Source organism: Ovis aries, chromosome 1 (assembly GCF_016772045.2).
Source record: "Ovis aries strain OAR_USU_Benz2616 breed Rambouillet chromosome 1, ARS-UI_Ramb_v3.0, whole genome shotgun sequence".
NCBI classification, from domain to species: Eukaryota; Metazoa; Chordata; class Mammalia; order Artiodactyla; family Bovidae; genus Ovis; species Ovis aries.
In genome coordinates this window covers 179067695-179081351 of record NC_056054.1, presented here as the reverse complement: position 1 = coordinate 179081351, position 13657 = coordinate 179067695, and the positions used below count along the sequence as shown (strand labels likewise).

Sequence of the window (13657 nt, the reverse complement as noted above, 5' to 3'; positions counted from 1 at the left end):
ACATTCACATATAAGGCTTTGTATGAACAATTTTTTTATTCTCTTGGGAAAATACCTTAGACATGGAATGACTTGGTAGATATTTAACTTTTAAAGAAACTACCAATTGGTGTGTCTGAAGTGGTTGTGTTACCTTTCATTTCAACAGCAATATATGAGAGTTCCATTTGCTCCACATCCTTCCACATTTGGTACTGGCGATTTTTAAACTTTTACCCATCCCAGTATGAAATGTATGCATTGTGGTGTGCAAGTCTGTAGAGCCTACGCCTATGCATCTTTCCATGTGTTTATTGACTGTTCTTATATCTGATGTGAAGTATTCGAAGTCCTTTGCCATTTAAAAATTTAGGTGGTTTTTTAAAAATTGAATTATGAGGTTTTTTTTTTTTTTTTTTAATTCTGGATGCAAAGTTCTTTGTCACATCTTGCGAGGTTGTAGCCATTTAAAACCAATGTTTTGTAACCAGTAGCATTAGTTAGGTGCTTAAAAATAATAATCTCTGGCTGTGCCACGGAGCAGTTGGGAGAGCAAACTGCTAAACTGAGAAATCTGTCAAGCCAAGTCTGTATTTTGTGCACTTAGAGTCCTGCGACCAAAGAGCCCACAGCATAAAATATTACTCCTAAAGACCAACTGAGATAACATAGTATAAAGTAAATACATAAAAATGTCTCTGTGACGTATATCTTTGCTGATGATAGCCTGTGATCAGAGAAGCTTTGAGCCATTTTGTATTATTGGGCATATCTTTCAAAGTGTTCAAGTTACCAATGAAGCATTCTTAGGATAATAATCATAAGCTAGACATACATACTAAACTGGGATGATAAACTAGTAGGATGCTGGGCTGTTTGGCTTTCATCCTGAATCCTGGGCCACGAAATGGGCGGGGCTAGAGGGCGAATGAGATTGAGCTGACCGACAGTCACCTCCGGCAGCGCATGCGCCGGCAGTCCCCTCCCGTCCGGAAGGTGTGTTGGCGTTGCTGTGGTAACCGCTGTAAACGGAGAACTGGGACTGATGCTGTGACTGGGAAAGCCAAAAGCCGAGCGCCCGTGGAGTACCTTAGGTAAGCCTGGCAGTTCCCACAACCTCCCTCTCAAATCTGTTAGTGAGTAAGGGCGCAGTGAGCTCTATTTGGACTTCTCTTAAACTGAACTAGTGTTTTCCGGACTTCGTTGAAACATATTCCTTATCCTGTCTATGGATCAGTTCGCTAAGCATTTGAAGTGACAGCAGTCGCAGGAATGGGGTTCTACTCTGTAGATACAAAGTGGACACGGTTCCTGCCTGCAACAAGCTCATAATCTAGCTAGGGAGGAAGACAGAGGACAGCTGGAGTCTGAGTCAGACCCGGCTGAGCCAAAAGCCGGGGAGGTGGGGTGGTTGGTGGGAAAGTGCCTGGGTTCTCAGTCAATAAGACACCGCATCCCACACTAAGCGGTGTGACACTTGGCAGGTTGACCTTCTGCACTTTAGTTTCCTCATCTAGGCAGGGAAGGTGGTGGTGCTTACTTCATGGAGTTCCTGTTACAATTAACTAGGATAATACAGGTCAAGTATGTAGCACAGGCAAGATACAGTAGGAAATAGCAGCGTACAAGTAGGCGGCATGTCCAGGCAACAGTTGAGTTGTCCCAGTTGGCTACTGACTAAAACTTTCGGGAAGGAGGAGGGGCTGAGGAGGGCTCAGGAAGGGGGAAGGTGGCAGGAGATGAACTGCAGACTTTACAGTGAAGACCTTTGTGCCACACCAAGGAATCTGAGTTCTTATTCTGCGGCAACGAGGAACCACAACGTTAAACAAGAGTGGCACACTAAAAGCTGAGTTTTAGAAATAAGAGGCAGTGTAGAAACGGACCAGAGAAGGGAGAGAATGGGGCTGTGGTAATGGTAGAGGTGAGACAGGATGGGGACCGGAACTAGGATGGTGACAGTAGGGTTAGAAGCAGAGAATGGATACAAAAGGCAGAACTAGACACTGGGCAACAGGACTTGGAAGTCAATTGCATGAGCTGGGTGAGAGGAAAGGATTCAGAGGAACTGCTCTGCTTTCTTATCTGTAAAATGTACCTAACTCGTGGAGTTTCGAGAAATACGTGAAACAGTAAACAGTATGTGTAAGATCCTCAGAACTGTGCTTGACACATGGTAAACATTAAAAAAAAAACAAAAACAACAACAAAAACCCACGAGCTATTATTCTCTCCACAGTTGTATTTCACACTGTAGAGTAAAAACTGAGTGTCTGTTTTTATGCAGGAATCTATGACTCTCAACGTGAGCATCTCTGGCACCCTGAGTTTGTGAGAGTGGGGACTGACTCTGAATCTAGGAAATGAATCTGAGTAATGTTACCTTGGGGAGCTCTCTGTCTGGCTTCTAGCCAACCTCCTTCTAGCAACACATACTCTGCATCACGGTGTACTTTAATTTTCTTTTTTCTTTATACTTCTTCAGGGTTGTCTCAAAACTTCACAGTCTACCTAGTGAGTTGGTTAACAGGATTAGCCATAGGCTGGAACAGTGAGTGTGAGTCTAATGAAAATAGATGTAAGATAGTTCTACAAATAGACTCCCATACCTAGCTGCTGCTGCTGCTGCTGCTAAGTCGCTTCAGTCATGTCCGACTCTGTGCGACCCCATAGATGGCAGCCCACCAGGCTCCCACGTCCCTGGGATTCTCCAGGCAAGAACACTGGAGTGGGCTGCCATTTCCTTCTCCAATGCATGAAAGTGAAAAGTGAAAGTGTAGTCGTGTCCGACTCTTCGCGACCCCATGGACTGCAGCCCACCAGGCTCCTCAGTCCATGGGATTTTCCAGGCAAGAGTACTGGAGTGGGGTGCCATTGTCTTCTCTGCCCAAACCTAGCTAGTTTAGTTGTATAAGATAGGACATGGTTAGGAACACACAAATAAGGTTTAGTGATTCTAGTTGGCCACAAATGGCTTATGAAGAGTCAGTATATAATGAGCCTGCTCACCCCACCCTTGCAGATAGCATAATATTAGGCTACCTTGAAAAAACACAATGTCCCTAACCAGTAAAGTGATGGTTCATATCTTCTGGAAAGTGTCCAGATCCTTCAAAGTACATGTAAAATTGGGAGGGGTATATGATGCACTGGGAATTAATTTCTTGATCTGCCCAGATGCTGAAAAAAGTTGAAAATATGTTGGTGAGGAATAGTTGAAAGAATTGAGATGCTTTAGCTTGGAAAAGAGGATCTGGGGAGGAAAGTAAACCAGCTACAATTATTTGAATGGCTATAGTAAACAGAAAAACTTGTCCTATGTGTTCCCAGAAGAATAAGGGCCAAATAGATTCAAGCTGCAGAAAGGGAGATTTCGTATAATATAAAATGAGCTTACTAAGAAATAGAAAGTACTCATTAACAGAATGTGTTCACTCTCTAATATGTGTAAATTGAAGCTGGTGTCTCTTGGTGTTTTCTTTGATTTGTTCCTTTATTCAGGAAGTGATACATTCATCCCTATTTTATATAGTGAGTGTCAGGCACTGTTCTTTGAAAACTTTATTAACTCATTGAGCTCTCAGAACAACCTTGTGAAGTGGGTATTGCACTTTATAGATGAGAGGGCACAGAGAGGTTAAATACTGACTCAACACCCCACAACTAGTAACAGGAAGAGTCAAGACTACTTTTCTAGTGGTGCTGGGCTTGAGCTGTAGATGTGTGACTTATCTTGGGTGAGAGGTTGGACCTAATAAGATTAAACCTCTTTCAACTGTCAAGATTTAGTCATATTTATTGAGCCCTCGCTGTATTAAAGAGATGTATAGTAGTGATAGTAAAATGCCCATTTTCCAGTACCTAATAAAGAGTTTGCTCTAAACCACTGATGTTTACCTCTGGTTCCTATTCTCTGTTTGCCCAAAAGAATTACATAGGGAGTGAGACCGTAAGAATGGTATGTTGTGAAACATTTTCAAAGTGATTGTAAAGTACAGCCAGAGTTGAGGACTGTGGGTATAAAAGATCTCATTTAATATTTACAATGATTCTGCCAGACAACCTTATCATCCCCATTTTATGTATAAAAGGACTAACAGGTTAAGGGATGTTAGGAGCTTGGACTTTGGCCAAGCTAACCTTTTTTTCTTGGCCAAACAAGTCTCTCTGTCATCAAAGCCTCACCAGGTTACAACTTCCCAATTCCTTCATTCTCAAAGAATTAAAATGAACAAAAAATCAAGAGAGGGTGTCATTGTTATGTCAGTGCAAGAAAACAGATGGATTACAGTCTATGTTCAGAAGATGAAGGCAGGTGGAGTCATCCTACCCTCTCCTGCACTGATCATGTAGTGTAGATCATGGCTGCTTTGGGGAGACAATCTTTGGAGATCAGAATGGTATAATAATGCAGGAGTTCAGCTAATTTTCATAGTAGCCTTATAAGACATTTTCTCTACATTCTCGTTTTACAGCAGAGGAATTGATGTAAAGTTTTATTAGCTAAACTTTAGGCAAAACTGGGATTCAAACCTGAATCTAACCACAGATCTGATCCAGATAGAACTTCTACTCGGCCTGCCAGCCATGCCATAGAAGAATGCTGAGGAAACAGGCAATGTTTAGTGCAGGGAAAGGAAAACTTAGAAGAAAGATATAGTAGGTGTTTTCATCTACAAGAGCTGCAATAGAGAGAGAGGACAGAGAAAACATCTCATGTCATTCCCCTCCTTAAAGACCTTCAGTGGCATTCAATTGCCATAGAAATAAGTTCTAAACTCCTTAGCAAAATTTAGAGACAATTATATAATCTGCTGCCTGCCTACTCTTCAATGTCCATTTTACTCTCCTGATCTAGCCAGTAGCCTGCTTTCAGCCCTTCACAGACGCAAGCATCTCTCTGAAGCTCCCTCACTTCCCACTTCATGCCTGGCCAACCTCGTCTAATCTCCTATCTCAAATGCCTCTTTGCTAACTCCAGACATGGTTTCATCTTCTTGCTATATGTGCCCACAGCACCCTAATTTTTGTAAAACTCATTACATTTTAATTGCTTTTTTAATACCTGTCTTTCTAAACTTAGTGGACTAAGTTAAGGGTTGTATCTTTCTAGTTCAGTACTGTAATTTAGTGCCTAATGTAAGACTTGATACACAGAATATGTCCTCAACAAATATTTAAATATTGAAATTGATTAGCAACACCAGGGGAATTTGATGATGGAAAGAGGAAGCAGAGGGGATGAACCTGAGGCAGGATGGCAGAAGGTTAATTTTAATGGTGGAGCATTTAGGGAATAATGATGGGCTTGGGTGGTGTCCCACTGTGGACCTCTGGAAAACCAGAGGGCACCATGGTGACAAGTTTGCCTGGAGGAAGGGAGTATCTGACTCTATTTTGCCACACTGCAGAGGTCTCTGATGGTAGGTGTGGCCTCCCGCTGGTAAAGTCATTTCTGATACTGTGTAAACATAAGATTGTCAACACATATGGTGTTTGGTGCTTGTGGAATTTGTTGAGCGGAAAAGAATTCTGATTTCTGTCTTATAGCCCTCTCCCTTTCTCAGTCTCAATTTTATGCTTACAGAGAAAATGAAGGAACCAGATGATCAGGATGCTGATGGGGAGAAATCAGATAGATCCAAGAGTGACAGAAGGCAGTCTCATTCCTCTAGATCTCCATCAGGAAGTAAGTAAAATTGTGTACACTTAGGGTCTTTATTATTAAATTTAGGTAAAATAATTTTTAAAGAGTGCATATCTAAGTTTATATGACAGAGAAGTTTACTTGTTTAATTCCTCTACTAAACTCTTAAGTTCTTTAGGGGGCAGATTCTGTGTTTTAATCATTTTATCTCTAGCTCCTAAAGAACAGAGAAGCTACTATCATCTCTATACTGATAGTGACCCATCTTCATATCTGGTCTGGCGCCTTCCTGTCGGGTCTATGAGGTCTTTAATGGGCCCCTCTGATACAGTGTAATGGAAAGAGAACTGGACTTCAGTTTTGAGTCCTGGGTCTACTATTTAGAGATGCTTGATCTTAGATAAATTATTTCAGCTTTCTGTACCTCAATTATTCTACCCACAAAATGACCATTGTGAGCTGTCTGAGAATTAAATTGGATACCATACATGGAAGAATCTCACATGTAGATAGAAGGGAAAGTGAAGATTTTGTAAGAGGATTTTTAAAAGACTGCCAGTTCTTTCTGACTGGGCATCATGGTGTGAGGTAGCTTAGTGGAATCTTGACTTTTTTTAGTTTCTAGCCCTAAGTCTAGCTTCAGAAATACAATTTTTACTATTCACCTAGAGGAGATCAGGTCCTGGGGAAATCAATTTACTTATAAATTTTACATTAAATTCTTTCAGTTTATCTGAGGCATTATCTGGCCAATCCATGATTTCTCCATATTATGTTTTACTTTAGGTGTTTATCTTCTCTTGCTTGGACTTTTGTAACAAGGATCTCTACTCAAGTCATCCTGACCATACCTCCACTAGAGTTATCCTCCCCAGATATCACTCTCCTCAAAAAACTTCAGTTTGCATCTCTTTTGTTTTTCCATTTACGCTCCTCTCTGCTTCCTGCACAGAGGATCGTCTACTGTATAGTTTCCAGTCCTTTGCAGCATTTTCCTGGATGGATGGATTTAATGATAATGACCTTTTGTCCAGCACCGCCTGTTAGTTTTTTCTTTCCAAGCTCCACTTTTCCTATCAGTGTCACAGCCCTTCATCTAGGCTCAGAATATTCATTTTTAGAAAAATGATTTACTCCCCTTCGCCTGTATTCACTCCCAATTCCATTATCCAAGCTGGCAGCCTTAATTCATTTCATGGCAGCTTGGGTATCAAGCTCTTAATATTTTAATTTACAGACAGGGAAATAATATTTCATTGTGATAGTCACATGGAAGAGCTAAGATATCTGTTCAATGGTATTATTGGAGAATAGTTACCCAAGGGTCCCTGTTGGGGCAATTCAAGAAATGGGGCCACGTCTAGGTGTCCAGGATTATTTCCTTTCCATCCAAATGCATGAATCCTATGGAACCCTATCCTGTTGTCTTGTTCATTGGCTTGGCCCAGCTTTCTTGCCCCATTCATATTAGTCTTGGGCCTTATTTCTCATCTTTTACCTTCATCTCAGCTAGATCTTGGCTCAGACAGTAAAGAATCTGCCTGTGGGTTCCATCCCTGGGTTGGGAAGATCCCCTGGAGAAGAGAATGGCTACCCACTCCAGTATTCTTGCCTGGAGAAATCTCATAGAGGAGCCTGGCGAGCTACAGTCCATGGGGTCGCAGAGTCAGACACAACTGAGGACTGACACTTTCACTTTCACAGCTAGATCTGCTACGTGGTTCCACTTATTTCTAGCTCACTTACCATTTCTGCCTTGTTATTCTGAAACTTTACTTGGCCCTTTCACCTGCTTGACATGGTATATTTGAACCACATTCATGTTTGGCCTTGGTCTGAACGCTAACTTAGACCTGTTAGCAGGTCTGTTTTACTCCCATTCCAGTTCTCTTTCTCTTCTAGCTTGTTCTAAAGAGAATAATCTGACTTATTCCTGGGGTATCATTCAGAGATAAATAGTCACACCCAGAGAAGTTTATTCTTGTCTGTGCTTAGTTGCTCAGTCAGCTTTACTTATCTTTGGCATGAAAGTGAAGTGAAAGTTACTCAGTCATGTCTGACTCTTTGCAATCCCATGAACTATGTAGAATTCTCCAGGCCAGAATACTGGACTGGGTAGCTGTTCCCTTCTCCGGGGGATCTTCCAAGCCCAGGGATCTAACCCAGGTCTCCCACATTGCAGGCAGATTCTTTACCACCTGAGCCACTAGGGAAGCCCTTAAAAGGTCCCATATAAATAACAGGTTGGTCAAATCAAATTAAATTGAAAAAATGATAGCAGCATACTAGCCAATCTTTTTTTCTTTACCTTTTACTTCCTTATAAGTCTGTTTTGATAGGAAATAAACTGGTAATGAAGTGAAAATGGAGATTAACTCACAGGAAAAGCTTGAAACAATTTTTGTAAAGCTACAAAAGTGACCAAATAAAATGTTTTTTTAAAGAATTTTTGAGTTTAAAATTCATTCAATTTAGAGTACACATGAATTGGACATATTAGCCTCTTTGAAAATAAGAAAATGTTTAATTCAAATTTAGAAATTACTAAAACAATTTATTTTTAATAGCTGCTGTGAGAGAGGATCACAAGTCTATTGACAATACCATAGGCGAAGGATTTACTGAAGGGGAAGAATCATATATAGAGGATGATGAATCATATGTGGAAGGAAGTTCAAGTTCACTTCAAGATGACTATGCAGAAAGCCTTGAAGGTAATTTTTATTAGTTTTCTATCAGTGATTGTCCCTGTTTTAACTTAACAGTTGTAAATCCATAAAAGAAATGTTTGCAAGGTATGTGGGGAATGATAAAAGAAAGAACATAAAACATATTCTGATAGGGTGGTTTAGCAGCTCTGGAGCTGTATATTTCATTTCTGAGAATCACATACTCATACTGGATTCTTCTGGGCAGTGGGATGGTATAGGGAACGATCCACCCTACATTAGTGAGAATAACTCTTCCTTGGAACTGATCATGTGCTGTCTTTTGAGACTGCTGGAACCAGGTGCTCACTTGTGGTACATCCTGTGTTCAGGCCAGGAGTAGTAGTTCCTGCTAGAGTATTATGGGCTAGATACATTCCTCTTGTCTTCATGAAATATGATATTAGGATTGATCAGACACTCTTCTTAGTTAAAATATTTTTAACTTTTTAGAATCTCGGTATATGGAAACTCCTGCCCCAGATGCAGAAGAGGCAGAGGAAGAAGTTAAGAGGAAAATATCAGAAAGCTTCTTCTACGATTACATGGAGCTTGTCTCAATGCCTTTTGTGACTCCAGATTCAAACATACCGCTGGATCTTCTTACACTTGTGTATCCACTCCAGTCTTGTATAATTTTGGAATTTCAGCTTTTTAGGTCAGGGGTTGGCAAACTATAGCCATGGTCTTAATTTAGACTAAGCTTTTGTTAGAAGCCAAATAACCATAAAAAGAAATAATGCTTTTCTGGCTATCATTTCAGGAGATCTGATGTGAAGGAAACCAGGAGGACTTTTATTCCCATTTATCTCTACCAGCTTGGCACCCTTTTTCAGTGCCTGTCAAGTGAAAATCACTGATCCCCCTTCTTAAAACACTAACAAGGCCATTGTCAGGCCTTAGTACTTTCACATTATTTATCAGATAAATTAAAGAGAAGATAACCCTGAGGAGGAAGCAGGGAACAAAAGTACAGGTTTTAATAGGAGAATAAGAGTCTATAGAGAAATTTAAAAGTAGGAAAATTAACAAGGGGATTTGGGGTTTGCTGTCACTTTATGATGTAGGTTTGTAAGGCACTGGTTTGAAGACAATTTCCATTAAGGCCTTTGTTTAGCAGTTTAGTATGTTTACCTTCCAAAGGGCAGTGATTATGACCACATGGCCTAAACACTGAGGTTTAGGCCCTTTATAAAAGGGGTGCTTACAGAGGTAGGGTGGAGAAGGCAATGGCAACCCACTCCAGTACTCTTGTCTGGAAAATCCCATGGACGGAGGAGCCTGGTAGGCTGCAGTCCATGGGGTCGCTAGGAGTCGGACACGACTGAGCGACTTCACTTTCACTTTCCACTTTAATGCATTGGAGAAGGAAATGGCAACCCACTCCAGTGCTCTTGCCTGGAGAATCCCAGGGACGGGGGAGCTTGGTGGACTGTCATCTCTGGGGTCGCACAGAGTCGGACACGACTGAAGTGACTTAGCAGCAATAGCAGCAGTACAGAGGTAGGGCAGTGTACTTCCTGACTCAGTTTTGCTTTTTATTTAAAGATTGAACAGATTGTTATTTTAGCTTCTAACTCTGTTTCTCTAATCCTGCTGCTGCTGCTGCTGCTAAGTCACTTCAGTCGTGTCCGACTCTGTGCGACTCCATAGACGGCAGCCCACCAAGGCTCCCCCGTCCCTGGGATTCTCCAGGCAAGAACACTGGAGTGGGTTGCCATTTCCTTCTCCAATCCTAGGTATAACTAAAACTAATTCACCCTGAAACTTGTAACCTGGAGTTTTCTTTCTTGAGGGCCTTAAAAAAAATAAATCTGTAGCCCTTGGACCAATGAAAGTTATGCTGTTGGCCTTCTAGCCTATTTTTTAAAATGAGGTGGTTTATCAGTCATCTAGAAGCTTCTACTGACGTGCACATGCTCAGAAAGCTTCCTGGACCTACTGGCATTATTTCCATGAGGATGGGGCTTTGGGCATATGTACTCTGAAAAACTTCTTGGGTAGTTTTCACTGTGCTGCCTTCTCCTGGCTGTCAACACTAGGGACTTGCTGCTTCAGAATACAAGGATCTCTGTTTTAGAGAGAGACGCCAAGTTTATAAATCAGGGAGCCAGAGAGATCTTGACTTTTGACTCAGTGCATGAATCCTTTCTGCTCATGCTGGATGAGTGAATGTGTAAGCTTTGGGCTTGTCTTGATCACTTTCAAAACCAGGGCAGTCACAAAGCAGCTGATCCCATTTTTGAATAGCTTCCATTATTAGAGAGCTCTTCCAGATCTTGAATCAAAATCTGCCTTTATGGATGTCCTGCATTAGACTTTGTCCTGCTCTCTGGAGATGGAACAAATAATCTCTGTTTCTTGTGAGAAGCTCCAAGAAGTCAGCTGTCATGTGTGTGCCCCAGGTACTTTTAAAATGCTTTATATACATCAGACTTAAAATTTGTGTCTTCTAAATCAATCAATAAATGTGTAGTTTATAAAATATCACCTAAACCACAGCATAATTTGTAAAAGACACTAAACAGAACTTAAGATAGTGTTTAAACACCATTTTAAAGTAGAGGTCCTAGGTGGCTATGGACGGACAGTGAAGTCCCTAGGCCTTTGGTAAGAAGTTAAGAAAAGATGCCAGAAGAAAGGATGAAGTAAAACACAAGGAAGTTGGAGATATATCAGAATACATTTTTTACGTTTTTCAGAGCTCTGCTTATGGACTGCCTTGTCTTCTGGGTCTAAAAGGGGGAGTGCAGACTCTAGTTATGCATTCATTCATTTATCCATTTAGCCTACTATGTGCAAGACTCTGGGGGGCATTCCAGGAAACAGATAAATGAGAAGCACTCTCTGTCCTCAAGCAGGTTGTGATTGATTTAGAAAGAGTGTGTCTGAGAAGATACAGTCTTACCCATTCTGCATTTGAAAGGGCTCTCAATCAATGCAGCTGCAAGGCAGAGTTTCCCCCTTGAAATCAGCGATGATAATATTAGATTAATGAGCATGTCTCTGATTCTCTATCATCCAAATTAGTGAGGGGATTGTACCTCATTTCTCTCTTCATAGTTACAAATGTACCTCTAGCCCTCTAGAGTGTTACACTGGTATCTGGGAAAAGGGAAAAGAGAGGAAGAAGAAGGAAAGGTGAGAGCAGTGATTAAGGAGAGGGAAAAGGAGGGTAGGCAGAACTTCCTGCCCCATACCAGGCTCTGTCAAGGCTGTATATTGTCACCCTGCTTATTTAACTTATATGCAGAGTGAGGGCAAACATGCTGAGTTGCTTCAGTCATGTCTGACTCTTTGTGACCCTATGGACTATAACCCGCCAGGCTCCTCTGTCCATGGGATTCTCCAGGCAAGAATACTGGAGTGGATTGCTGTGCCCTCCTCCAGGGGATCTTCCTGACCGAGGGGATAGATCCAGCATCTCTTGTGTCTCCTGCATTGGCAGGTGGGTTCTTTACCACTAGCACCACGTAGAAAGCTCTATATGCAGAGTGAAAGTGAAAGTCACTCAGTCATGTCTGAGTGTCTATACAGTCCATGGAATTCTCCAGGCCAGAATACTGGAATGGGTAGCCTTTCCCTACTCTAGGGGATCTTCCCAACCCAGGGCTCGAACCCAGGTCTCCCACACTGCAAGTGCTGAGCCATAAGGGAAGCCCATGTGCAGAGTACATTACGTGAAATGCCAAGCTGGATGAAGCACAAGCTGGAATCAAGATTGCTGGGAGAAATGTCAACAATCACAGATATAGATGATACCATTCTAATGGCAGAAAGAGAAGAGGAACTAAAGAACCTCCTGATGAGGGTGAAAAGAGAAGAGTGAAAAAGCTGGCTTAAAGCTCAACATTCAGAAAACCAAATCATGGCATCCAGTCCCATCACTTTGCAAATAGATGGGGAAAAACTGAACACAGTGACAGACTTTATTTTCTTGGGCTCCAAAATCACTGCAGAAGGTGACTGCAGCAGTGAAATTAAAAGACACTCCTTGGAAGAAAAGCTGTGACAAACCTAGATAGCGTATTAAAAAGCAGAAACATTGCTTTTCTGACAAAAGTCCATATAGTCAGAGCTACAGTTTTTCCAGTAGTCATGTACGGATGTGAGAGTTGGACTGTAAAGAAAGCTGAGCACCGAAGAATTGATGCTTTTGAACTGTGATGCTGGAGAAGGCTCTTGAGAGTCCCTTGGGCTGCAAGAAAATGAAATTAGTCAGTCCAGAAGGAAATCAGTCCTGAATATTCATTAGAAGGACTGATGCTGAAGTTGAAGCTCCAATACTTTGGCCACCTTATGCAAAGAACTGACTCATTGGAAAAGACCCTGATGCTGGGAAAGATTGAAGGTAGGTGGAGAAGGGGACAACAGAGGATGAGATGGCTGGATGGCATCACTGACTCAATGGACATGAGTTTGGCAAACTCTGGGAGATGGTGAAGGACTGGGAAGCCTGGCATGCTACAGTCCATGGGGTCAAAAAGAGTTGGACATGACTGAGTGACTGAACAATAACAAAATCCAGGCTCTGTTAGGTTCTAGTCTTTATTTGTGAGGCAGCCCCAGGTATTCTCCATAAGGCAAGAATAGCTTCATCTAGATCTTAGATCACATATTCATTTGCATTTCTTCATAAGATTCCATTTTAGGCATTTGTGTCTTTAAATTTATAAAATTCCTTTTTCTTGTACAAATGCCCCTGAAATGTTTTCTCTCTCTTTTTCAATTTAACTGTTAGGCAATGAGATAGGTATAGTTACTTGTTGTTAGTTATAATTTATATTTCATAATTCAAATTGCACTAGTTAAAATTTGATCATTTTTTAACATCCTACAGATCCTCTTGTTAAAATCTCTGTATAATTTTTTTTCTGAAAGTATTTACTAACAAATATGAGGAATCCTCTAAAATCAGATTAAAAAGAAAACCATGGGCTCAAAAAATAGATACTTGTCTTGTGTACCTTCAACTTTTGTGTTCAGCAATGAATTCTTGGAAAATAAGAATCTATTTAAGTTACACTGTGTAATATATTTCTTTGCAAACGATAATTTTTTAATAGGTTGATCTCATTTAATTATTATAGTCGTATTTTGGATTATATTAATTTGAACTTGAGTCTAGTAACAATGTACATTTGAAAATAGTTTACAGCTCAATTTTTTAAACCTATTTTTTTTAATTTTTATTTTATTTTATTTTTTATTTTTTATTTTTTTAATTTTAGTTTTTTATTTTTTAAATTTTAAAATCTTTAATTCTTACATGCATTCCCAAACATGAACCCTCCTCCCAAATGAAGTTATACTCTATAGCATC

The 13657-nt window shown here is 40.7% G+C and overlaps 1 protein-coding gene across 4 annotated transcripts in view; it reads left to right on the top strand.

The window, feature by feature from the left end:
- Positions 1–1003: 1003 nt before the first annotated feature.
- CFAP44 (cilia and flagella associated protein 44) overlaps positions 1004–13657 on the top strand; it is a 125863-nt gene continuing 113209 nt past the window's right edge. Inside the window, exons 1-4 of one of the 4 annotated variants that reach the window (XM_015092445.4) lie at positions 1004–1073; positions 5567–5668; positions 8194–8340; positions 8788–8947. In XM_015092445.4, the coding sequence (XP_014947931.2) occupies positions 5572–5668; positions 8194–8340; positions 8788–8947 (404 nt within the window). In that variant the 5' untranslated portion in view covers positions 1004–1073; positions 5567–5571. Of the gene's footprint in view, positions 1074–2786; positions 5669–8193; positions 8341–8787; positions 8948–13657 lie in introns of those variants that run through there. The other 3 variants (XM_042231421.2, XM_027979978.3, XM_042231405.2) reach the window with 3 other exon arrangements.